Source organism: Aulonocara stuartgranti (genome assembly GCF_965226115.1).
Source record: "Aulonocara stuartgranti genome assembly, chromosome: 14".
Classification (NCBI taxonomy): Eukaryota; Metazoa; Chordata; class Actinopteri; order Cichliformes; family Cichlidae; genus Aulonocara; species Aulonocara stuartgranti.
Window position 1 is genome coordinate 9,353,209 of NC_138950.1, and position 25,306 is coordinate 9,378,514.

Below are 25,306 nucleotides of genomic sequence, written 5' to 3' on the forward strand. Positions count from 1 at the left end.
GCCACTTAAACCCTAGTGTTTCCTTTCATATCTCAAATGATGGTTTGATGGGCGTAGGCTAAATACAGACAAAGGGATTTTATCCCCCGAGTTAGTTGGCAAAAGCTCATATCAAAATCCTAAATTAATATTGCCGGGATCCCTTTGCCACCAATAATTAAATTTATACGAGTTGTAAGAGCGAGGATTTAATCCTCGTGAGGACACAGAGGGACACGATTACTGAGCATATAAAGTTGAATGCCTGTTTTATACTAATAGGATTTGTTTAGAGCTCATTAGCAGATTGTCAAAATCTATTTTCACAGCAGATGGTAAAACTGAAATTTGGTCAATTGAAATATTGAAATAGTGTATTTACTGTTGATTCAGTAAGCTGTGCAACTCTGGGCAGGCCTTTAATGCTTTCAGAAGCATAGTTTATACCTCAAACTCTGCATGTTTGTGCACGTCCTCTGCTCGCTGTCTGTTGAGGATGAATTCAGCCTCGTTGGCAACCCGGACTATGTGGTCCTTCATGGCATGGCAGAGCAACCTTTAATATTGCAAAGAAATTTAAAAACAGGAGAAAACATAAGGATTTTTAAAATTACTATGCATTTCAAAGACACTCCAAAGGAAAGCACAGTGTAAAGGTAAATTTAGCTTGTCAGGACTGTGTAACATTCTGCTTAGTGAGAGAGGAGACTGGTAAACAGAATCATTTGTCTGAGTTATGTTGCAAGGCTGCAGGTCAGTGACAGACCCCTCTGTAGCATTAAGGAGGGAATAGAGTGTCATTAGAGCACTGGAGCCTGTCTGCCACGCTCCTGATTGACTGAGCATCCCTTCCCACTGACCAGAACATCAACCCAGAAACTGTATTGCTGACAAGCCTGGCGGTGGAAAGCTTCTCACATGGCTGAGTCTAGAGACTCCGTGGTCTCCACCCACATTCACACATAGGTTCCAGTATCTTTAATAAGTGAAAACACCCTGGATATTGTGTGTAGATTACATGCCATTTTACACACCATTAGGCCAGCTTTGTTTTAATTAAAACACCCCTTGTTCCTCTTCAGTGCTTGATACAGATTGTAATTTTCCCTCCCATCCCAAGGAGAGGCAGTAATCCCAAGGCTGCGTTCATCAGCTGCTCTCGCCTCTTTAGTTGTTGACAAGCACTCGTTAATAGACAGAAGTTCACTGTTCAAAGACAGAGGCTGACAACGCCAAGCTTTGTTTCGAAACCAAGAATAGATGAGAAAGCAAGTTGACAAGTGATATTTGGAGATGGAAAAAAGACATTTACGCGCTCCACCAGACTTTTTGTGGTATTATTTCATGCATAGAAAACACTAATCAATCACCATTCGCGCCATGACGGAGTGAGGGTGCTTAGCTGCTACAACAAATGCAACTAAAATTTCATTATGTCAAGAGGGGGGCCTGATTATCATTAACATTTCTACTTTCTTTCACTACAACAAATGTCTTATCATCAGTCATTTCAACAGCATTAAAGTTAAAAGGTTGTTTTTTATTTGTCTTGGTCCTTTGACTGCTTCCATGTGTGGATTGCACCTCCTCACAGTGCCTTTAGCAGAGGCGCCTCTCTCATCTCATGTTGGCATTCATTGACATACAACTCATGAAACACATTAGTTATAAAAGTAGTAACACACCTTTCTTTCTCAATAGCTATTTAATATGATAATGTCTGGTGCTAGAAGCAGCAATAACTTAATGAATGCTCTCTTTGTTTTCACGAGGGGAGGATAAATGGCCTCTAAAGTGGATGTCAGATCTGATTGTGGAATAAGCTTAAATAAAATATCCACCTAATCAGAGCATTGTTAGCCTGCCTGTTAATGGCTTGGAATTCAAACAGCTGCATTATGAAACATAGCTGAATGTTCTGTTGCACATACAACAGATACAATGTCTATGTCAGCCACGCCTTGTAAGGCAAACAGATTTACCAGACTACAGCTACATATACGTCTGTCTAGTTAAGCAGAATAGGTGCACAGAGATTTGAGTAAGACTGGAAAATTATGTGTCTGTCAGCAGCACCCTGGACAGCGCCGTGTGGCCCTACTGACTGAAGCTCTTTGTTCCCGAGCCAGCGGGGGACTCAGAAGCCTGGCTGGGCTCAGGCTTGAACCTGGGCATCGAGGAGGCCTGGCCAGATGGGTCAGCAGATGGGCAAGGAGGCTGAGCCGCCCCTGATCTGCTCGACAGAAAACACAGTCTGGCCACACCCAGGGAGGAAGAGGGAGGAATCAAGAAAAACACAGCAAAAAAGACAGAGGGACAAAATACAAGAGGAGGACCCGAGACTCTTATGTTATTCTCTCACAACAATCTTATTTACTTTTACCTCCAACAGAGCAGCCAAGAGGAGCAAGAGGTTTATGGGCAATCTAGTAAAAAACAGGGGGATTAGTAACCCAGTGTCTGGCCTTGTTGTTTAATCTTATGTATATTAATAAACTGATACTTTACCTCCCTTCATTAATTAGCTCAATGAATGCCAGTCCAGCATTCTTTTGAATCGAGTTCTGCCACTCCTGAAGAGAAAGAAAAAATATTTATTACTCACACAAAGACTGCCCGTGCATCTAAATTACCATAAAGCTAACAGAATAATACAAAGAACACATCAGAAATCTTTGCAAAGCACATCAAAAGTTAAAACAGACTTTGCATCCAATATGCAGCAAGATCATTCGGAAAAGAGTGACAAGAATCACATTTCGTCATGAAAATTTTATATTTGAAACTGCAATTTAGATACAGTTTCATAGCTTGTAATTCAAGTACATAAAAAAAGCATTTCGTTGATATATCCTTTGAGGAAAAAAAATAAAGTGATAGCTATAAAAAGCTGAAATTCTGCACCACATGTAAGACCATCCTTTCTTCCTCTGTGAAAAGATCTGTAAACACAGGAGAGATGTAATTGTGGGATGAAACTGTATCCTCTCGCTTAAATACAGCCATTTCCTCCGTCCCTTACAGTGACAGATTACTGAGCGGGCTCACTGAGCCCTGCAGTGAGTGCCTGGAAGGAATCCGAGTCCTGGGCCAGAGTGCCAGCACTTGCTGTCTCACAACATGCTCTGGAAATGATTAAAAAGCAGTTTGAGCGCGCGCCTTTCACTGTGGGAAATTCAGCTCTCCTGTAACCTTACTGAGGTGCAAATGGAAGAGAAAATAGAGAAGGCCACAGTTCAAAGAAAAAGGGGAAACAGAAGAAAAATGAAAGGAGAAAGGGTTTTAGTTCTAAGGGCTAATAATGTACATATAACTTAAGGCTATTCACATATATAAAGGAACCTTTGAACATTGTTTACCGAAAAAGCATTAAATATAACTGCTATTCCCAACTGAAAGACTATATGGTGGTATATAATCTGCATGCAGAAAAGAGGTACACACTGCTTGTTCCCTGTGAGTGTCTGGATAAGATAAACAGCATTTGTTTAGTATAGTACTAAAATAACTGACATTGACATTATTATGTATGGGTACGTGTTTTTGTACATAGTTGTTGTGACTGACACATACTGGTTCGCGCACGAGTGCACAGTCTGACCCTACGATGCGTTAAGTCAGGGAGATGGTGCTGACAAACTGCTGAGCATCTGGTCTCCAAATGTTCCCCCTGACCCCTTTCCTGTGCTACAGTATCTGCCTGGAATAGGCTGTTGTTGATTTGGAAAGGGATCATGTACAGCCAGACTTCCAAGGTTCCACTCGCACCATGCTCACGTGACAAAAATAAATACAGAAATCAAGGCAGACGTGACACTTGGGCAACACCGGGAAAGTGGCAGCAGGTCAGAGGAGGTAAAGCATGAACTAGTCAAATATGCTATCTTGTCTGAGGTATGCTTGTTGACAGCTGAGATAGCACTTCAGAGACTCTCTTTTTTCTTTTTCTTTTTTTTAGCTGGAGTGCACAACTCCCAGAGGAGGCTGCCTTTGATTGCAGAGATTTAAAAAATCCTCTGCAGCCCATTTGAAGGAAATTAGGCTCGACGTGCAGCTCCTTAAAAAGAGATGTAATTCTTGATGTAAATGCAGACCATGACCACAGTGCAGCACCTCTGGCTATGTAAAGTTTGTTTAGTAGTTTCGCCAAGAAAAACGAAATTTTAAAGATGCACCAATAGTTTGGCCTTTTGGACATGTCTGGTTACAATTAAAAAATAAAAAAGGCTTGACATATTTTTGTCTCATTATTATTAGCTCATAATTACATATCAAGCAGGCATATCCAGGATTACTACTTCTTAGTAATATCCGAGCAGAACTAAAGTCCTATAGTGACTTGCTTATAGCTGAGTTTAGTTTCCACACACTGTACACTCATTTACACTGTATTTGATATGATATAAACTGAATTTAGCTTTCTGGGGGAAAAATGCTTCAGTTGGAAAAAACTGAAGACTACAGTAGTCTACTGTATACAAATGAATTTGCTACAAGTGGCTAAAAAGTGCCATAATACTAAAGAGCAGGTGAGTTTGTTGAAACGCAAACGATACTAAGAAGTGTTTGATGCTCACTTGGGGAAATACTGGAATTCTCCATTGTATCTTTGAAAATCCTACCACCTAAAATCCCACAACTCCTGTCCCAGTGAACAGCTTGATGGCCTTGAGAGGCATCTCTCTCTTCCCACTTTCATCTTCCTGAAATTCAGCAGGGCACTAAGTATTTGTGGTGTTTCAATCCAACCTGTCAGTATGCGGGAGCCTTTGCTTTTATCTACTCTGCTTTGCTCAGTTGTACTCTCCACATCTGGAGGCCTTCCATCACTAAATCTCTGTGGCTCCACTCTAGATCCCCCCCTGTATGTTTAAGCTGTTACAAGAAACAGAGCTGCTTGACCCTTTCATTCAGCTGCCCAGACTGAGGAGAGACACATAGTGTCTGCAGCCATGGCCAGCAACATAATGATTGCTGTGATTAGTATGCATAAATAAGAAAAGGCAGATCATTAGCACTAATTTATTCATAAAAGTGACAGGTCACAAAACAGAGAGGGACTAAAGGTCATCTAAGTGCCCTCCTTGCTGTCTTAAAACATTAATGTTAAAGTATGTGAGGGGGCATGTCAAAGATGGCATTTTATTGTGATAAAAGCTCACCCTGCATCTGACAAGACTCGCTGTGCTTTCTAAAACCAGCTGAGATTCAATATGTGCTACCAAAGACATCAATTATGAGCTCTTTGCACTGCAGTTATTAATCAGATTAAGGATTGTCTCTGCTGCTTCTGACAGCTGGTCAGCACATATGAGCTTGGTTCCCTGAAAAAAGTAATGAAGAACACACTGCTAATTATCTATTTTTACATCAGTTAATTATACCAGCTGGTAACAAAAGTGGAGTATATACATAGAGAGAGTGTATTATAAGGATGAAGAGCAATTGTTCATCTTTATCTGAACAGTTTTAGAAGGACACCAAACCGTACAATCTAGTTTCAAGGCCTTGCTGTCTGATCAATATCTCAGCCTGGGTTTCAGCCCGCGAGCCCCTAATGGCAGGAACCTCTGGAGCTGCAGTAATGCTATCTGTGTAACGGGGGGTGGACTCAGACCCTTAACAGCATGCTGATGCTCTCATCTGCAATAAATCCTAAAGCTGGAAAATGCAACTTCCCACAGACAGAAAAGCAGCACAAAAAGGAGCCCATCAAAAACCATTAAAAGAGCAACAATAACTCAAAACTGGCTCCCCCATTTACGTACATTTTTTGGTGGAAAGCCCCTGAATAATGGCCTCCATATAACAGAGGCACAGCTCCCTGCCGAAGAGCCCTTTGGACTATGGATACCATGGAGCACACTTTGTGGCAATCCACCTCCTCAAGACTTTGGCCCAGCAGTCTGGATCCACAGAGGCACCAAGTAATGGCTTCCTTATGGGCTCCCGACGCAAGACTGATGGGCTGACAGAAGGTATGTTAAATGTCTCCTGTTCTAACTGCTACATCAGGGCTCTGACCTTCCCTAAAACATGGGCTTAACAAGAGATTCAGAGGGTCAGCTCAAAGGTGATCAGTCACTTGCAGGGTTGGCATGAGGTGGAGCTCATTCTCTAAAGGAGAGCTTGGTAATAAAGCTCTAGGGCGTAGTGAGAAAGTCGGTAGATTCTCAGAGATCAGTGTGTGTCTGTACCATCCGTTTGGACAATTAGCTTAAAGAGGGAAGAGATTAAATAACTTGCTGTCTAACATGAGCCCTCAAAACTGAAGCAAGTCTTAACCATAAATGTGTATACTTTCAAAATATCCACAACTTGGACTGGATAAAGGGTATATCTAATGTGCATGTCTCTGTTTAAAATACATCTTTCAAAGTAAGAGGTGAGTGAACTAGGTTATAGCAATGACCATGTCTAATTTGCCAGTACAGAGTGTCAGCTTATATTGATCTGCAAAGGTTGAAACCAGATCCTTGCACGTCTCCACAGAGTGTTGGCAGAGAGTATGTTATCAAGAGTAGCAGAGTATAGAACGGCCTATTAGACATGAAAAAGAATGGCAGATAGAAAAAGACAAAGAGAGCCTGGGAAGATGAAAACTGTGAAAAAAATGAGAAAGAAAATGCTCACCTGAGAACAAAGGAGCATGACGAGCTCCACCACTGAGGTACTTGACTTCATACACACTAGACCTTTGGAGATAAAGCAGATGAAAAGAAGAGACATTAATCTTGCATGTTAAAGAACATAAGCATACAACTGTTGGTATGATAAGGTGTAATCATTTGGGCAAACAAGATAATATATAAAAAAAGAAAAACGCATAGAGCACAACACCGACATACAGTACTCGACTTGTGCAAAGCTACTGTATATAGCCTCTTTTAGCATTTTTGCCAACCCTCCCCAAATTGTGTTCCCAATTTGCCTGTCATAAAATTGTAAAGGAGAAAAAAAACGACAGAACAAAAAAATACATCTGCAACACATTTACATACGAGCACTCCAACCCCCACACACGCACATCCTTCACACATGCCACACGCTCACAGAAGACATTCACAGCTTCTTCCCACATCTCCATTCGGTAGACGGTGAGCCGCTGAAGCAGACAACTCTCTAATGAAACATGGGCAGGTGTGAAAAGCTCATTTGTAGAAACAATGGCTGCAACTGGTCTCGTATTCTGCACCTCCAGCCCTTCTGCTGCACTCGGCGAGAACCATTAAAGGTGCAATCATTAATAAAGCAAAGAAAGGAACTCTATAGTACTCATTATAGGCAGGCAGAGTAAAAACACCTATGCCCCATGGATGTTGTTGTTTCATGGATGATGGGGAATCCACCAAAGAAGATTTCTAGGAACTTTAAGTTTTTCACAGTACAAATACTTAAAAACAAAATAGTATTCATGTAGTTGTAATGATGGCTTATTTAATAAAATTATTAATAGCAAAATAGTTTTGCATTATACTTAAAAGCAGAGTTATCTTTGATATTATTCGGTTTTATAAAGTATGCAAAAAGCACCTGAAGACACGGGTATAAAGAATAGCCTAATTATACAGAATAGCTTAATGAGAAATGCACGAGTGTCTGCTGTAATAGCACAGAAAACAATAAATAAAACAATCACATGTGTGTCCAAGGTACAATTTGCTGTCCACATGTAAACACAGCAGCAGACCTACCTCCAAAAGTCCAAACACTAAAACTGCAGTAACATTTACATTGGTTGACATGCCTGTTAAGTATGGGCACCGTTTGATAACAATGATATATACTGATAATATTAATGCACTTGTGTATTTGTAAACTATGATATGTAAACATAACATATTAATATATTTTATAAATATGAATTTAATTCTAATTACATGACGTTTCCCTTCATGGCTTTTTATTTATTTCTATTTATGTTTTATTATTTTCTGTAATATATATAGCATATGAGTTGGATGCTTATATTAGACATGTGCAATGGGCTCAGGCCTCAGTCTGCTCTAAATCTTCTTCAGGCAGTTTTTTTTTTCTTTTTGCTGTTTTTTTGTTTGTTTGTTTTTTATCTTGGCTCTGTGTGATGTCAGTGCAGTGGTTATCCCTAATATAAACATCTCAGCCACACAGCTCTGGCTCTAAGCTTCTGTTTGCATGAAACAGCCAATCAGAAAAAAGTTCACTGCCACCCTCGATGTCAGCAAAGGGAGAGGAGCTGAAACTGATTGTTTTAATAAAATAATGAACAGAGGGGCTGCAAAAAGACCTGAGAGCACTGAGATTAATAGGGATTATTTTGAACTTTGAATTTGAATTGTACAAGGGTGGAAAGCCAGGAACGAGCATAAATGGTCCCCTTTAAAGGTCAACTAGACAAAATTCAGCAGAAATGGTTTTACTTGTGTGATTAAATGGTATAATCTAACACAGAATGCAAAATATTCAAACCCTGGATGGATGGATCTTTTGGTCACTGATTCTCCATTGAGTTCTATTCATGAGCAGAGACTGTCCAAGGGAACATATTGTAAATACTCTAAGAGGATGTGACCCTTCTCTTGTACACAGAGTGCCACAGTTGACCTCTTGTTATAGCAGTGACACGCTAAGCCATAAGTCAGTCCGGACTGACACAGTAGTCAGGTGGCCAACTGACCCTGGCCTTGTGCTGGTAGACAAACTAAATGCATTCTATTTAAACATGGCCTGCCAGTCCTTTCCTGTAAACAGGGCAGGGTTAAGGCATGGGTGAATGTGGCATTGTGGGGTGATGTGCCGGCAAGCTGGGCCACTCAGGGGACAGCAAGGAGCAGGAGCAGGCGGCAGGCATCACAACAGCGGCAGTGTTCGCGCACAGCTCTTACCCAACAACTCCAAGTGTAAAGCTCAGTGTGCACACAACATAATTGCTGCAGTGACCACATGTCTGCAAAGGGGGTGAAGGAATAGAGTGAGGCAAAGGGGCACACGGGGCACAGGAGGGCTTGACCCCGAGCAATCTAAGGAGTGATGGATGACTGGTAATTACTGGTAAATGGAGCGCCTTTGCACTACAGCACAGTATTTCAACTGCGGGCCTGGGAAGGGTCGGGAAGAAAAGTAGATGACGAAAAGAGACGAAGCAAAATCAGTCATGAACAGACTGAAACTAAGATGGGCTGAAGTGGCTTGATAAACTTCCATATAATATAGGTGTCCAAGAGCAAGTGTTGATTCTGTGTATTTGCAGTGTTTTGACTGGTAAACCTGCTCTAATCCCTGTCAGAGTTCACATTTCACAGACCCAGACAGGGTTAAACATGTCTAGAGTGCTGAGGCCCGAGCTGTCTATCTATGACCTTGTTTGTGGGGTTACAGTCTGCAGCCTGAGATCAGCTCTGGTTTGTCAGCTTGGTCAGTCTGCTGACAGACTTTGAGTGAAAGGGTAACAGACATATTCACACTTGTCAAGGCTTTGCTACCTGATTTTTCATTCCTTTCTCCTGACACTGAGTGAGTAGACCAAGCCACATGTGCATAGCATACTCACATTTCTATTTACTTATGTATATATGTATGATATACGGCTGACTTGGAGGAAACCATGCTTGTTTGTGGAACTTAACTGGTTGGAATGGAAACATTTTTAAAAAGGAGTCCGTAAAACCTCAAATGTCCTTTTCATGAGCGCAGAAAGTACTTAATGCATCATTTCACCATTCATTTCGACAAGACTAGTTATATCAAATAAAGAAGACCCTTCTTATCATTAAACATGCCAAAGCTGATTATTTTTAAAAGCTTAAATTAGATGATAATAAAAGATGCTAATAAAAAGATCCATAAAATTTCAGATCCAACATCGCAAAACAACAAAAACCCTAACTAAATGCAATGTTATTCAAAACATTAAAATATTGGAAATGCATTTTTTTTAAATCAACTGGTTGTGTAAACAGTTAATGAATAAAGTATGCCCCTGGAGAAAAGTGGACAATGGTGGTCAGTAAATGTGGGTCAAAGTATTTCTCTAGCAGGGCTTAAATAACAGTTACAAGAGTGCGTTCTGGCAGCATCCTGTCATTCTCTGCCAGTGTCCACCAGTGTCGGTTAGGTTACCAGCAAAAGAAAAGACTTTTGCAATCCGCATTCAGAGAAAGCATTTTGGGTGCAAGTTGAGAGAGCGGAGACCACCCGCGTATGTTTTGGACTACACACAAACAGACAAACATCTGCAAACACACACAGTCTCACTCATGCGCGTGCTGACTGCGGTGGCCCTGTTTTCTTGTGAATACAAGCCAAAACAAGCCTGGGGAATAGAGTGGTAGTGCACACACATGTAGGCATAGAGCCCTGAGGTTAGGCACAAGTAGCACTGTGAGAGGCTGCCAACCTGAGGCTTGAAGAAGGGACTGGAAAGCTTCACGCAGCCACCAGGAAATAGAGTGGAGTGCAGCAAAGAGATTTCACACTTCTGCAAACACTATGCACAACCAAACCAGTCAGTGCAGCTCTATTTGTAAAGTGACTGCTGTAATACCGTTTTAAAATAAAATAATTAATGCCATTAAACCTCGTGGCTGCACAGAGGCACGTCTAGGTCAAACATTCAAGAGTACATTTTAATAGCAACAAAAATGACTACGGTAATACAGAAACATTTAAGCACTTATACTTCATTGTAATAAAAATGTGCGTGCATGTAGATTTTACTGTGCACAAAAAGGTTAAAGCTTACCCTGAAATTAAAAAAAAAAAAGATTTCAAAATCCCTTCTAGTACAATGTGAGTTGGAAAGAGTGAGTTGGAAATTTCATCTTATTTTGGCACTAAAAATAATGCAATGAGGTGGCAAAGGCTACCAACATTTAGTTCAAAATGAGATTGGTTTGACAGTGAAATGCTGATGGTTACAAAAACATCTAGGAACAATATGTGGAAAGAATTTGAGAAAAGAATCATGAAGAAAACAAACACACACATGCCACAAGATGAATGAAAGGGAAAACAAATTTAATCAGACCCCCAGCTTGTGTGCAATATCGCAACTCTCCTGTCAATGTCTACAGCATCCAAAGTTTGGCAGCCGGTGGGGTGACTGGGACAAAAATGTTAACAGCGCACTAAGAATAAAACGCGCCATACAACATCTGTACCTTCTATGAGCAACTCTTGTCCATGGCTGCCCAGCAGGGTGCGAGACAGAAAAGGCGCAAAGTCCACAAAGATCTCTCTCAGCAGGGGTGCGACTTTCTCCAAGGCCCTTTCTAGCTTTGTAGTAATGCTGTCAGAGAGCACATCAAAGTAGAAGTCAGAAAAAGAAATTAGACACCTGAATTTCAAAAAGAAAACTTGAAAGAGGTCATTCTTTTTGCTACACTATCAAGGAGCAATAAAAAAAGGAGCAGTGAGAGCCCCACAGTTCACCCGGTGTGCACAGCTAACAGCACTTAGTGTGTAGTCAGACTGTCAGAGTCAGACTGGTGGGTGCAAGAGGTAACCAGCACATTTCAGAGGATGCAAACTAAGCCAGATATCAATGAGATTGTGGCTGCTATCAGCAGAGATGTTAGTGAGTGAAGATTTAATGTTATTAAGAGCCATGTGAACTCACATCTCACTAGCTGTTTGCATTCTTTGTTGTGATATGTTACCAGAGTTGCACTTGAGATCACAGTTGTTCACTGCAGAGGAAGTTCCACATCTTTTAGACAATCACTCTATGCCTCTGGCTGACATTATCTAAGAACCTCGGAAAAACTGTGAGCTGGAGTCATGCAGCCATACAAACTGAGACGGTGTACAAGTAGAGATACAGTATATCTCCTATGTGTACACACACACACAGAAAAAAAAGGACAACACGAGGAGAGCTGAAGCTTGTTTTCCCAGCTAAGATGGACAGAAAGCTGCAGAATACAGAAAAACAGAAAGAGAAGAGGGACGGTTTATGTGTAGTGGAAACCCGCTTCAAGAAACCTGGGAAAACATATTCAGAGAGATGACACACTAGCATAAAGTGCAGGATGCAGGAAGTCTAGGTAGCTAGCATAGTTGTCCTTGCCTAAGACACTGTCCTGCACCTCTGGAGGCTGTCTTTAATCCTGTCAGGGAGCTAAAGGGTTTGAGCTCAGGAGGTGTCAGCTTCTGACGTAGTGGATTCTGGTCTACTTCACAAAAGGCACTGAAATAGAGAGAAAAAAAATAAAGAAACCACAGGCAATCCTTCCTTCATGATGCTTTGGGACTTAAAAGTTGGGATCATGAAGTCATTATATTATAATAAAGAACTATGGTAATAATCAGATTTATTTGTTTGATTTCAGTAGACCGAAGCAATCTATTCAGCTCGGCTGTGATCTAAAATATAACACAGGCATCAGTAGGTTCTGTGGTGAGATAGTACCATCATTGACTTCACAGTTACGCTAAGTGATGTCGGTTACTGCTGCCATGGCAACTGAATCTCTATTCCTGTGGCAGAAAACACTGAGGCAGAGCAAGAGAGGAGAGCGAGACTCTGGAGAAAGACCTCGGCTCTCAGCAGTCGGTGGGAGAGTAGATCTAAGGATGTCTGTCACAAACTATTAGAGCGACGGGAGAAGATGAGTCAAGGTCACAGCCAGCTGTACTCAAGGTAATACACATGCACATAAATTAGGACAAACTTTGCCACAGTGTTAACATAAAACCACTATTTTGGTTTTTATATATACATATATCGATACACACACACACACACACACACACACACACACACACACACACACAAAATGCAGAAAACTATAGAAAATCTTGATTTAGCACTTTGAGGAAACTTTAAGGAAAAAAAACACAATGTAGAAAAATCTACTTTCAGGTAGATTTTATACAGAAGTGACACAGTTTGACTAAATGAGTTTGGCTGAATGGAAGAACTGTGTTGTACCTCATGTTTTCTACTGTGTCCTCAGGCATGGGGGCCACCGTCTGCACGGCCGGCAGATTCTTACTCGTGGCTCCATTGACAAAACTGGAGGAAGAGGAGGTAGAAGCAGCTGCGTCAGTGGCTCCTGCGGGAGGAATAACAGAAGCGAATCACATTAATGCAAGGCAAAAATAATTTCAGATTTATACAGATGGCTGACAAATTAGAGGAAAGACGTCCATTAGGCATCTTATTATGATGTTAAGCCTCTAAGTGCTGCAAAAGCACGCTACGGCACTTGCTTTTGATGATGGTGGTGGTGTGTAACTCATTGGTGCACTTTCTGCCATATGTGTTCAACTGGGTCAAAATATGGTAAGTGTGAAAGCCATCACACATGGCTTGCATAATTTCTGCACTGATCAAACCATTTAGTGGCCCCCTAATGGCCTTTGAATGCAGGCATTGTCACAGTGGAAGAATACCACTTTGAATCAGGATATAAAATTTCATCTCAGCATAAAGGTGACCACCAAACAACTTTGCACTGATTTTTAGTGACCCCTCCCACTAAGTGAACAAGTGGATACAAGAAAACGCAATGCTATGTCTTATTGTGTTTTAACTATCCTTGTCAAGTACCAAGCAGAAATATTTAGGTAACTAAAAATAGACAGTAAAATGTGGTCAATTCAAAGCATTTAAATACTACCACAAGATTTGTTGAAGAAAGAAGCAACGCCTTATTCAAAACCATTGTCTATCTTCAGGGAAATTCCATTAAAGTTACATCCAGTGCTTGTAAATGTTTTTAATGGCACACAGATTGAAATGACTGAAAGAAAATGAAGGAAGGATGGGAGGTTATAAAAAAGCAGCCACAATCTGGCCCCTGACAGTAGACTTCAGCCCAAATTTCAACCAAGTAGAACAAATTATGCACTTTAACTAAATCCAAGTGCAACTTAGCTGGTTCAAACTTGTGCCAGCAGGGACACATGGAACTGTTTTGTTTAGTAAAACGACAAAGATGAAGAATCAACCAACATATCGAACATATCGGAAAAGCTTTAAACAAGCCAAGAAATTTGGATATTGTGACAACTGTAATTTAAAGGTGAAACCTGAGTCAGAGCTTCTTGGCAGCATAGTCGCAAATATAAAATCATTCTGACTGTCCTTTTGAGAGGTCAGACCAGTGAGAATGATATCATGTGGTCTGGGTGAGAGTCTGTGGATTTAGCTGAAAGCACACTTTCACTTGGGTACATTTCTCAAATTCCTTCACAAGGCCTCAGAGAGGAGAGTGATTTGTATTACCATTATTACTATTATTGTTGTTATTATTATTATTACTATTAATAATAATAATAATAATAATAATAATAATAATAATAATAATAATAATACAGCACACTAAAAGGTGTTTGAAATCCTTTGTGCTTCTTTGTGTTAAGTGGGGTATTTCAAAAGCCAGAGTACACTGGCCCTGAGGTGAATCCTGCTCAATGCAGCACAGCCTCGGGAGAAGCAATGTGACAGCAAGGGGGGAGAGGCCATTTAGTCAGTCAGATCAGAAGCCATGCACCATAAAAAGTCAGGGTATGCAAATTCACTTTTGGCAAAACAAAAAAAAAAAAGATTTGTTTTCTGTACAGTTGAAGCAGATTAAAATTAGGGTGGTGTCTAGACAAATCCTGGTGGCTAAACAGCCATTTTCACTCTCAGAAGCACAGGGCTGCTTTGGGGAGTCAAAAAAGGTAAAGAGTGCCATCTAGTGATAACAAAAACCACCTGCAAGGACATCCAGGATCACATGATCATACACAGTAAAAACACTTTGTTCTATTCCTAGAATAGCATCATTTAACGGAAAATCGGGAGAGGTCAGTAAGATTACAAGTAATTGCAACTTGTAATCTTAATACTGAAGCAGTATTATGTAAATCCTAGCAAGGCTACTAGGACTGAGTGTAGGATTTGAACAACGTGGTTTTAGTCCAGTAACCTTGTTTGTAGCATACCCGTAGTGTTTATCATGCTTTTGGGGGTCGCAGAGGTAGCAGCAAAGATGTTGGGGGTGCTGCCAGTTGTCAAGCCTGGAGAGGTGCTGCTGCTGCTTCCCAGGGTGTTAACTGCTAGGCTGCCAGGGGAGGTTTTCTTCACAGGCACCACCACACTCCTACATCAAACACACACAGAATGTGTCTTATTTATATATGCACCAAAAATGATGCATTAAAAACTAAAATAAAATGACGTTATTAAAAAACACAGAACAGCTACAGGGTGTTGTAATTGCTGCAGGTGTATGAGATTCAAACTGTACATTATAAAAAAAAAAATGCTAACACAATTGACTTATATTCTTGATTGAACAGCATTTTAAATATGTTTGGATCCAGAATTAGGCCTTTTATATATGACATTCTGCTTAACAAAAAGAGAGTCATTTGTTTTAATAAACAGAAGGTTTAAAAAAAAAAAAAAGTAACACAGTAACAGTTAAAAAAAAGGATATAAAACTAAAGGAACAAAACAATCTACAAAAAAAATATGGATGAAGCAAGACGCAAGTTTAAATCTTACAGGAATAAAAAAAATGACGTGTTTTTAAATAAATTAAATCAGATGATAGCAGAAAGCAATTAGCATGAGCAAACCTGGTACCAAAGTCATTCATGTTTTAAGGGGGAAAATATCTGCATCTCTTACTCCTTGCAGGGCCTGCCACTACGAGCATGCGGACACATTAGTCAGGGCATTTGAAGGGTAAACATCCTGCCCTGTAACTCCATCTTTCAACGTAATGCATGCAAGGCAAACTTAGACACACATGTACACATGAGGCTTAAGTAAATAAACATGAGAACCAGCCAGCGAGCTACTACATTCCCTTACATCTGCTCTTGCCTCCAGTGGTCCCCTGGTGCAGCCTGGCCTGAAAACATCCCCAAGTCGAACAAAAGACTTTCCAGAAGCAGATTTGGGAATTCTCTACTTGGCGTTTATTCTATCCAGAGCCACAGAACATAATCTGCTTCACAGTCAGAAACTATATGAAGGGTGTAGGCATATTATGGCAATTACTACTGGTTTTACTTTGTGTTCCTAGATAGACAGGAACACAATAGAAAATAAAAATGCAATCAAAGAAACCAAAAACTTAAAAAAACCCCCAGCTACAATCAAAAATAAATATGCACATACGGAAGTCAAAAATTACGGGTGGCTTTTTCATATAAGCTACTGCACAAAACAGAACATGGTATTATGATGAAAGGGACATTGTTTATTAACTTAGGAAATAAAGCATGTTGCTTAGGATGGAAATGACACTTGTGACCTTATGTAATGACAAAAGAAAAAGCACAGGCACACCATTAAACCACCAGACTCCTCAGTTCACATGCAATCTGACTGGCCAAGGATTAAAGATGATCTAGTGAACTTGGCTCTGCAAGAGCTCCCTGACAGAGAAGAGAAGGAAAGCTTGTCCTTATCGGGTCTGCAGTTGGCCTTTGGGTTTGTGAAGGTGCCAGATAATGTCTCGTCCAATCTCCTGCAGTTACTCTCTGTGACACAGGCCAGGCCTTTGCTCTGTCACGAGCTAAGCCTGTTGTCATCTGAACCAAATCCCCAGAATCCTTCCTCCACAAAAACAACACAGACGGTTGTTGCTGTTTTGTATCTACAGTCACAGATCATGTAAAACATGCCCTGGGAAACAGAGTTTGCCTTGGATGCGTTTCAGGCTGTTGGGTAATTTATTTTACTGATTCTGCTCAAAATATTAAAAAGTATGATGTTTAATTTCCCCCCAAAAAATACCTCTCTACTTTGTCTTGACGGAGAGAGAATATTCATAAAGCAGATATAATTGCGCATTAAGCAGAAGGTGCAGCCCTGGTGACAACGACATAACAAGCATACAATAATAAAAATAATAGTGAAAGAAAAAAGCAGTTGAAACTTACACACAGAATAACAGAGAACGAGAGAGCGCCAGGAAAGCTTGAAAGCCTCCTGAAATATTAATATCTCCTGGGATACAGCTGTGCTCTGGAGAACACTGATGACAAGTATCATTTATTGAGCAGATCTTCATAGTTCTCAGTGAAATATCATTGACAGATTTCATGTTTTGATTGCAGGGGATTTTTGTGAATGTCCTCTTGTTTGCCACATTCACCCCTTCCTCACGTTCCTGCAGGGGCCTGCCCATGCTTTGGCATGGCCTGGGCATTACATTAGATCTACAGTATGTTGAGAAAACATGAAACTCTTTCGATGAATAATTCATTAGCCGGGTGCTCATGAATCATGTATAGATTATCTAGTGCATATTTTATTAATAGGATTGTCTTAATTGAGTTGCGGAGAATAAAGGAAGGATTAATCTTGAAATGAATATTAATGAGGTCTGCGGCTGTGAGGGATGACTGCAATGTAAAGTATGACCACAGAAATGTCTCCTTTGTAGATCTAGAGTAGGAATCTAATCTAATAGCACTTTATTCAGAAATACAAGGAATAAAGCAGCGCAAATGTGCTGTGGTAAAATTACACATGCAAATTTAATTTAAAAACAGTTATCGCTGCTCTTCTTCACATGAACAATCAAATATGTAGAGAGGGGACCAATAATATCTGAAATCTGGAGACTTTTAGCAGATGATAAAAGTAAATATTTGATTTTATTTTCATCCATTTAAATACAGCTTTCGAGGACTTTAAACCCCTCCTCTGTGAAAGTGTCTAGCAGAGGGGCCGCTGTGACAGCTGCCCCTGTGCACTCCACTTTCAGCCATTTTTCCCCTCCTTCTTTTTGATGTTGTCTCTCCCAATCTATTTTCATCCTGACAGACAAATGAAAGGTCCGTCCACGGCTGGCAGTTCATTTCGCTGGCAGGTGGCAAACAATTAGACACAGCAAATAGAGGCTGGAGAGGGAGTGACATGAAAAGCATGAGACAAAGTTGTAAATGTGGTCAGGAGCCTTTGTGTAAAAGCATTTCAAAAATAATACACTTTGCCGCGGCGACTCATTTCAGGCTGCCACTTTCCATTAAGGATGTGAGCGGTGAGGACGATGGCTGGCTGCGGCGTGGTGCGTGGCCACTTCTGTTCAATCTGTCATCAACGCCCAGGAGACCCCCACCCTCTAAGCTGTCCAGTTTCCACATACCCCTTCATCTTTTCCCCTATTCATCAAGCTCACCTCAACCCAGCTCAGTAACAGCATGCATTAAGGCGAAGGGAGGCCCCCATTGTTGCTCCTGACCCGGTGGGTCCTCTGCTTTCTCTCTGAGGTCTGAACGCGAAAAACTCTGACCAACTAAGTGGTTTCCAGAGGAAAGGGTTAGTTTTGGTTTGTGCCAAACAAACTTAAATTACTTTGTGAAAAATGATTATTTCAAAACGTTATCAGCCACAGGAAACAGAGTTCAGAGGAACTGATGCTTGAAATCCCTGTAGAAGCAGGTTTGTAAACACACAAATCCAAAAAGATTACTGTGTGGTTTTATCTAATCCAGGAATTTAAATAAACTGCAGCAGACCCACCATGCCTCAGATACTCTTTTTAAACATGGGAATCCTTTGCTTTGTTGAAAGAATACAAGTGGCCTGAAATGAAAAAAAGTGCTGCAAGCTACTTAGAAACCATTAGCGCTAAACTGGATGACTAAGGTAAACCCTGAGGATTTACATCACTGTTCTGCAGCCACTCAAGATGCTGCACACACCCAAACATATCGGCAGAAATCCGCTGATGATTCAACTCAAAGATTTTTTTTAGGAAAGATCTTTTCTTTCCTATTATTTCTTAAAAACATGAAAATCAGACCCTTTTGTAATCCATCACAGTCGACATAAAGTTCAAATGTCATGCTTCATCCAGTGATGTAATGACAAACCAATGATACTGTGACTTTCATTTAAAAAATGCAAAACAAATGTTCACCTTGACAAATCTGAAACTCAATAAAGAGTGTTCACTGATTTTCGTGTTGAAAAGAAAAAGGAGGGATTATTTGCAATAATATCTTGGCGCTGTTTAGCTGGCAGAGAAAAACTGAAGCACCATCATAGAAATGATTCACTTCCTCACCTGTCAAAGGAGTGAAACTGCATGGGCAGCATGGCCTGGGCCTTGGCAGCAGGGTCTGGATAAGATAAAGGTTCCACCCCAGCCTCCATGCCCTCCATTGGAGCTGCTACCAGACTCTTCAAAATCTCTTTAACATTGATGCCCTTGCTGGGCTGACTGATGCTGGTGACAGAGGAGGTCGGTTTCAGCACCTCCACACTAGAGGATTCAGACAAGCTCTCCTGGGACTTGTTCACCTCTGAAGAGAGTGTAGATATGAGGTCATTCACGACACTTGTCCCTCCAACGCTGTGGTCCACGTCAGACCCATTAAGGACGCTGGCTACCTGCTCCTCCCCGATCCCAGAGTCTGTGTGGGGAAGAAAGCTTTCCGTGTGGAAATCTTCTGATGGTACAAGATGGTCTTTACTGCATTCAAAAGTTGGAGCTGTTTCTGTAAAATATACACAGAAAACTGAAAGTTAAAAAGGCTGAGACTAGCGTTACCAACATAAATATAGTACATTCATTATAAATGATAAGTCTAGTCATAATTATTTTTCATTTATGACTGACTGAGTCAGAAATAAGTACGGTCTAATGTGTGGTATGTAATGTTTACTGGATAAACAAGTTAATTATTCAAACTGTGTCAATCTCTACACTAAATAGGGCACCATATATCACGCATTTTAAAAACACAGTCAGTAGTCTGACAAGTGTCAAAATAAAATTCAAATAGAATTTCTTGGCATAGAAGAAATTGGTATTTTTTAATGGTTTTTAAGAAGTTAAGTAAATATGATACCAGTATTTGTGAGGACAAATAAATTCCGTGGTTTGGTTTGCAATCGTCCCCAAATAGTAAATTTAGCATGTGTAGAACGAGCCACATGCCAGGACAGTTTCTTACCCACAAGTTCTGATTCTCTGGTGAGATAATGTTTTTCCCCCTCCATGGTAATAAGCATGAATCCTTTTCTTCAGCTTTCTTCAGCCTAAAGTCATGTCTATTTAATAGTTTGAGCTAGTATTCTGCGAATTTAAAAAACAAACAAACACTGCACTGTGCATCTCTACATACATGGGGAACTTAGTCATTAAAATTAGGGTCTATGTATGGATCAAGTCTTTTTTCATTTTTCCTGAAAATGCAGAGGTGCCTCTCTCACTCTCACTGGCTCATCCTGACCCAGTGGCAACCTAGATGCAAGGGTGGCCTTATTAATATTCATCACATGCCCCCTAACGAGGTCAACAGGGCTTGATTTAGCTAGCAAGTCTACTGGCTTCCTGGTCCATCAGACAATCGTCTGCCACATGCCGTCTGGAAAATTCCCCCATTTTCTGGTGAAATTTATGAAGGCGGCAGTGTGCCTCTCTCCTCCCAGCAACCTCTATGATCCCATTCTCCTCTGGTGGATTGCTTGCCTAATGGGGACTGACAGATGGGGCTGAAAATAGCAAGCCTGGCTCCAGTGCCCCAAAAACCCACAGTAGTTGGCCAGCATGCGGCCGTTTTCTCATCTTTTAACTTCTTGCTGCTCATCTTCACTTTCTTTATTCTGTGTGTTAAACTTACATGTTTCCTTTGGCCTCTCTCCTCTTCCCGTTTCTTTTATTCTCTTCACCTTTTGTGTGAATTAAAGTTGATGAAGTGTGCTCACTCGTGCATTTCATAATAGTAAGTTGGCACTGCAGCAGACATTGTGCTCAGCCTTTGTAGCCAGCCACTGATTTCCTTTCATGTGACTTAATGTATGATTTATGACTTGAGGCATGTACTTCCTTTCATTTCAAACAGAACGTTGATACCTATTCAAGTTCATAACCACCATCTCCAGCACCAGTGTTCTTGCTTCCACATTTAATTTGCTGAGGTGCAATTAGCAGAGCTCATGAATAAATCATAGGTGAGTTAGTGGAGTGCAGCAGGATATCCCTGTTATTTTATTGGAGGAGCGCTCATAGACTGGCACTAGAAGGACCAAGGACACTTAACATTTGTGTATATCAGACAGTCACTTCAAACTGAGATTAGCTGAGCAGAAAAACAAGTTTAATCAGGGAAAGGCCTGGCATAGCTGTCCACACCTGTGCTGGTTGGTGAGTTGATCTCCTGACGCATGCTGCGGCCTGACTGGCTGCTTATTCTGACGGTCTCACGTTGGGGCTCAAGGATGTCACGGTATTTGGAAACCATGAGGACAGAGATGAAGTATACCACAGCTAAAGCCAGGAACTGGGCTTGCTTACTGTCATCCTGTAAAGAAGTATCACAAAAATGCCACTTTGTATTCAGAATATGCATTTTGACACAATCCACTGCTGCTGTTTTAAACACTTCTCACAGTATCTTACATACAAAGCATGAAAGTCACAGCGAGTAAGGTAAATATTCTCAACATATTTCTACATTTGCTTTGTATGCATGTTGATTGTATATTGTGGATTCCATCCCTGCTAACCTGCAGGGTGAAATCCTCTTTTCACACTCACTACCTCACCTTTGTGACAAACACATGTCTGGACTCACCACGTCACGAAACACCACAGCACGGAGTCGATTGATATCCACATCCTGCAGAAGGCGATCGGGGTCCTTGATGGGAGACAGGTTACTAGGGAGAGTCTCTATGGCTGTCTAAAGCAGAGAGACGACAGGACGTGACATGCTACTCCGTTTCATCAAAGCTCACCTTTAAGTGTGTTTTTTTCCTTTCAGATTATTTTAGGGATTAGAAAAAAGATAACGATCATAGAGCTTAAAAAAATCTGCTGATATGGTGGGTTCAAAGTCAGATTTAGCATCACTGGATGTTCAGATGATACAAAGAACTGTTTGTCCCTCTACGCATGTCACATTATGAGCACTGGTCAAAGTTTTCTCTCACTGGTGGTTCTCATGCTTTTTTGCCATGAATCACTTCAAAAGCTGGAAAACAGTTCACACCCCACGGGCTGCAATTTTTTTTTATCAATAATGAACAAAGACATTTTGATCTGTATTTTATTTTAGTGAATCAAAGATCAGCAGTACAGCATCAAACTCTTGCTTACCCTCCCTACAAAAAAACATTTATTCAACTTTAATGGCAATTTAGCTTTTATATAATTCATTTGGATTTGTAAACAAGGAGCATCAAACAGAACAGGGAACTTTAATTCCTAGCAGCTAAGTCAGGAGACTAGCTGCTGCAATATTTTGGACACTTGAGACAGGTCACATGTGGCATCACATCCTACCTTGCTGGTAGCGTTATGCAGGATTTCCTGAGTCTTGTTGTTGAGAATGGAAGACGTATTTCCCCTTTCCCTGTGTCTCTGCCTGCACTCCAGACAATTTCTAACGGCCACACAACACACTGCGCACAAACCAACACACACACACACACACACACACACACACACACACACACACACACACAGTAGATAAATAGGCTAATTTCAGAGTTAAGTGGAAATTAAATGTTAATAAAAGGCACAAACTCTTTGAAACGAATCAGTTATCTCTGATGACTATTTGTTCCAGGCTGTCAGGAAAGATAGCAGGAGTAAAATCAGCAGGCAGATCGATTTCACACTGAAGCCTGTGATGACAAATTGTATGTTTGCACCAAGGACACTGTGTAGTCTGAAGGCTATTTTCTATCCCCCAGAGCACAACTTATGAGTCAGCAATCAAGCAAACACAGGCTCGCCAACACACAAACCCACAGGAACAAACAGGTACAGACACATTTTGACTGACTTTGTGTTTCAAATACTTCATCCAAAACATCTGAACTATGAATCTTACAGCTGTCCACATTTTAGTAACTCTGAATTTAGGCTGTTATTGCCTTTTTATTTAAATATAATTCATCTGATCTCTATTATATGAAATGTCACATGCAAACAGGCACATGGGCAGAGAGCACCTCACAGGGTCCTATGAGACACTAATGACAGACACAAAGGCTAGCATTTGCAAAGAGAACCTGATCAAACTGCAAATGAATCTCTCTGCTGGCTCTGAATCCCAAAAAATTGACTCATTTTTCACCGATAGAAACTGCAGCAAAAGCCTGAACATTCTCCAATCTAGTATACAATTAGCAAACCATTCCTAAATTAATGACCTTTTTATGATTGTCATGGATTAGAGGATTTATCAGAATATGTGAAGAGACTACCGTCATGGTATTTTCCACCTCATTCACCTTTCAGTATACAATCACTACATAAAGATATGTTAATTTAATTGCTACCTCACTGCATTGACTTTTACTCATTCACATCTCTGGCCACAAACATGTGATCACCATCTTACCAAGTCTGAGGCACTGACGCATCAGGCCACCTGAGGACATGTTCTTTTCAGCCTCGATCTCACTGAAGTTGAGGGAGCTTGAGAACACCAAGACATCCACCATGACCATGAGACGGGACAGGAAAGTGATGGCGGTCTCTGAGGACATGCCCTGTGTTGCCTCGATGTTCTCTAAATCAGTCTTGAAGAAGCAACAAGGGAGACTTGATATATGCACATTCTCACTGCCAGCTGTGGTTAAAATGTGATTATTTAAAGGAAACGTGCAAAAAATGTGAAAAGGTAGGCATGTCACATCTATTAATACAGTATAGAATGTGGCTGAATTTTCCACAGAGAAATTTAGGCCAGAAAGTAGGAAACACCATATTTCATAAGTGGTCTAAATAGGGTGTCTAAGAAAGTAGAGCTAGAATTACAAGCAAAAACTGGAGGAGTATTGGATCTGAGTTTAAGTAAATCACACACACACACACACACACACACACACACACACACACACACACACACAACATGTGGGCAGTACGTATGTATTCAGATCTATTTAGTATGAATCAACAGATTCTTTTATAACTATAGTGCAAAATTCACAGAGAGCAAATAAAATAGCGATAGAAGTACTAACCTTGGTACTCTACACAGGCACAAATGGAAAAAAAGAAAGAGAGGGGAAAAAAATAAAATCAAAATCAATTTCAATTCAAGACTGCAAATTAAATCTTATAATTGTACTAGAAAGATCAAAGTAAACAAGAAAGGCACACAGGGAAATTAATTACAAGCATAAGAAACTGTGCCAAAATAATGTCTCAAGCATTAATTATAGCAGGATGAAGCTGAACAAACAAAGCCCCAATCAATAAACACAAACAAGTATTTTTTTTTAGCCCCCACAGGTACAAACTGTATCGTTAGAGCATAGACGGAGCAGTTTTAATAAACTACCACTAGATGTCATTATTCCCCTTCACTAAAGTCAGTTTACTTACTGAAGGAGACGTGGCTGCTGAGAGAAGGGGCAAAATCCCTCCACAGGCGATAATGATGTTGTCAACCATTTGCGAGATGAGATGGATGGTGTTGTGGACAAAAATGATGTTCTCATTACTATTAACAAAGTCCATGACCGATTTAGTGGAGTGACTGCAAAGAGAGGTAGGGGAAAAAAACGCGAGCATGTGTTACTCGCTTCTATGAAACACAGGACAATTTACTGCACTGTAAGCAAAGAAACAAAAATATCAGATGAATAAGAATCTAATATCTCTAAAATAGTAATCAAACTTTGTGTTAGTTCTGGTACAGGGGTAGTAAGGGTAAGTATCACTAGGTGCACCATGCTCACCCTCCCTCTCACTGGCTCTCAAGCGCACATAAATCATTTCACACACCTCCTCCAGACATGGACGTCACTCTCCAGTGCAAACAGCAGGTCAGTGAGCAGTCTCTGGTGCATGGCTGACCATTTGAACTCTGGGATGCGGAACATTGTAGTGCGTGGGCCAGGGCTGAACTGACGTCGTTGTTCCTCTGTCATGGGCGTCCCCCTGAAGCCAAGATCCACATGTATGTCCCTTTCCATTTGGGTGATCAGGCGGCCATGCAGACTCTGATTGAAGACCAGTTAATTACTTAAACAAATTAATCTGGAATTACATATACAGTCAGTGAGATTCATGAGATACTGAAACACATTATCTAAGTGTACTTATCTGATCAATAGCTCGCCCAAAATCAGATATAACCCTACTGTCATACTATTAGTTGCAAATGATAAATTGCCAGGTTATACCGAGTCCTCAAATAACCTCTTAACACCTGCGGGTACAGAAAACTCCCCCAAAAACAACAACAAGCCCAGTGGAACCACGAAACCGCTTTAAGATGAATGAGTCAGCAAGGTGCTGCAAAAGCCCTGTTTAAAAAGCAATGGTGATAAATTCAACATGAGCAATTACGCAACAGCAAAAAAAGATTTAAAAATAAACTCTGCTCCCCACAAGCCCTCCATCACAGTGACCCAATCCAAGCAAAA

The 25,306-nt window shown here is 40.7% G+C and overlaps 1 protein-coding gene across 4 annotated transcripts in view; it reads right to left on the reverse strand.

Moving 5' to 3' along the window:
- The window catches only part of nbeab (neurobeachin b), a 206,158-nt gene that overhangs the window by 95,721 nt on the left and 85,131 nt on the right, over positions 1-25,306 (reverse strand). Inside the window, exons 23-36 of one of the 4 annotated variants that reach the window (XM_082503548.1) lie at positions 24,663-24,880; positions 24,252-24,414; positions 23,272-23,452; positions 22,206-22,324; positions 21,496-21,603; positions 21,054-21,222; positions 18,981-19,413; positions 14,893-15,050; positions 12,890-13,013; positions 12,026-12,145; positions 11,118-11,245; positions 6,613-6,674; positions 2,488-2,552; positions 427-535 (exon numbers count right to left, since the gene is read on the reverse strand). In XM_082503548.1, coding sequence (XP_082359674.1) covers positions 427-535; positions 2,488-2,552; positions 6,613-6,674; positions 11,118-11,245; positions 12,026-12,145; positions 12,890-13,013; positions 14,893-15,050; positions 18,981-19,413; positions 21,054-21,222; positions 21,496-21,603; positions 22,206-22,324; positions 23,272-23,452; positions 24,252-24,414; positions 24,663-24,880 — 2,157 coding nt within the window. Of the gene's footprint in view, positions 1-426; positions 536-2,362; positions 2,376-2,487; positions 2,553-6,612; positions 6,675-11,117; positions 11,246-12,025; positions 12,146-12,889; positions 13,014-14,892; positions 15,051-18,980; positions 19,414-21,053; positions 21,223-21,495; positions 21,604-22,205; positions 22,325-23,271; positions 23,453-24,251; positions 24,415-24,662; positions 24,881-25,306 lie in introns of those variants that run through there. The other 3 variants (XM_082503549.1, XM_082503546.1, XM_082503547.1) reach the window with 3 other exon arrangements.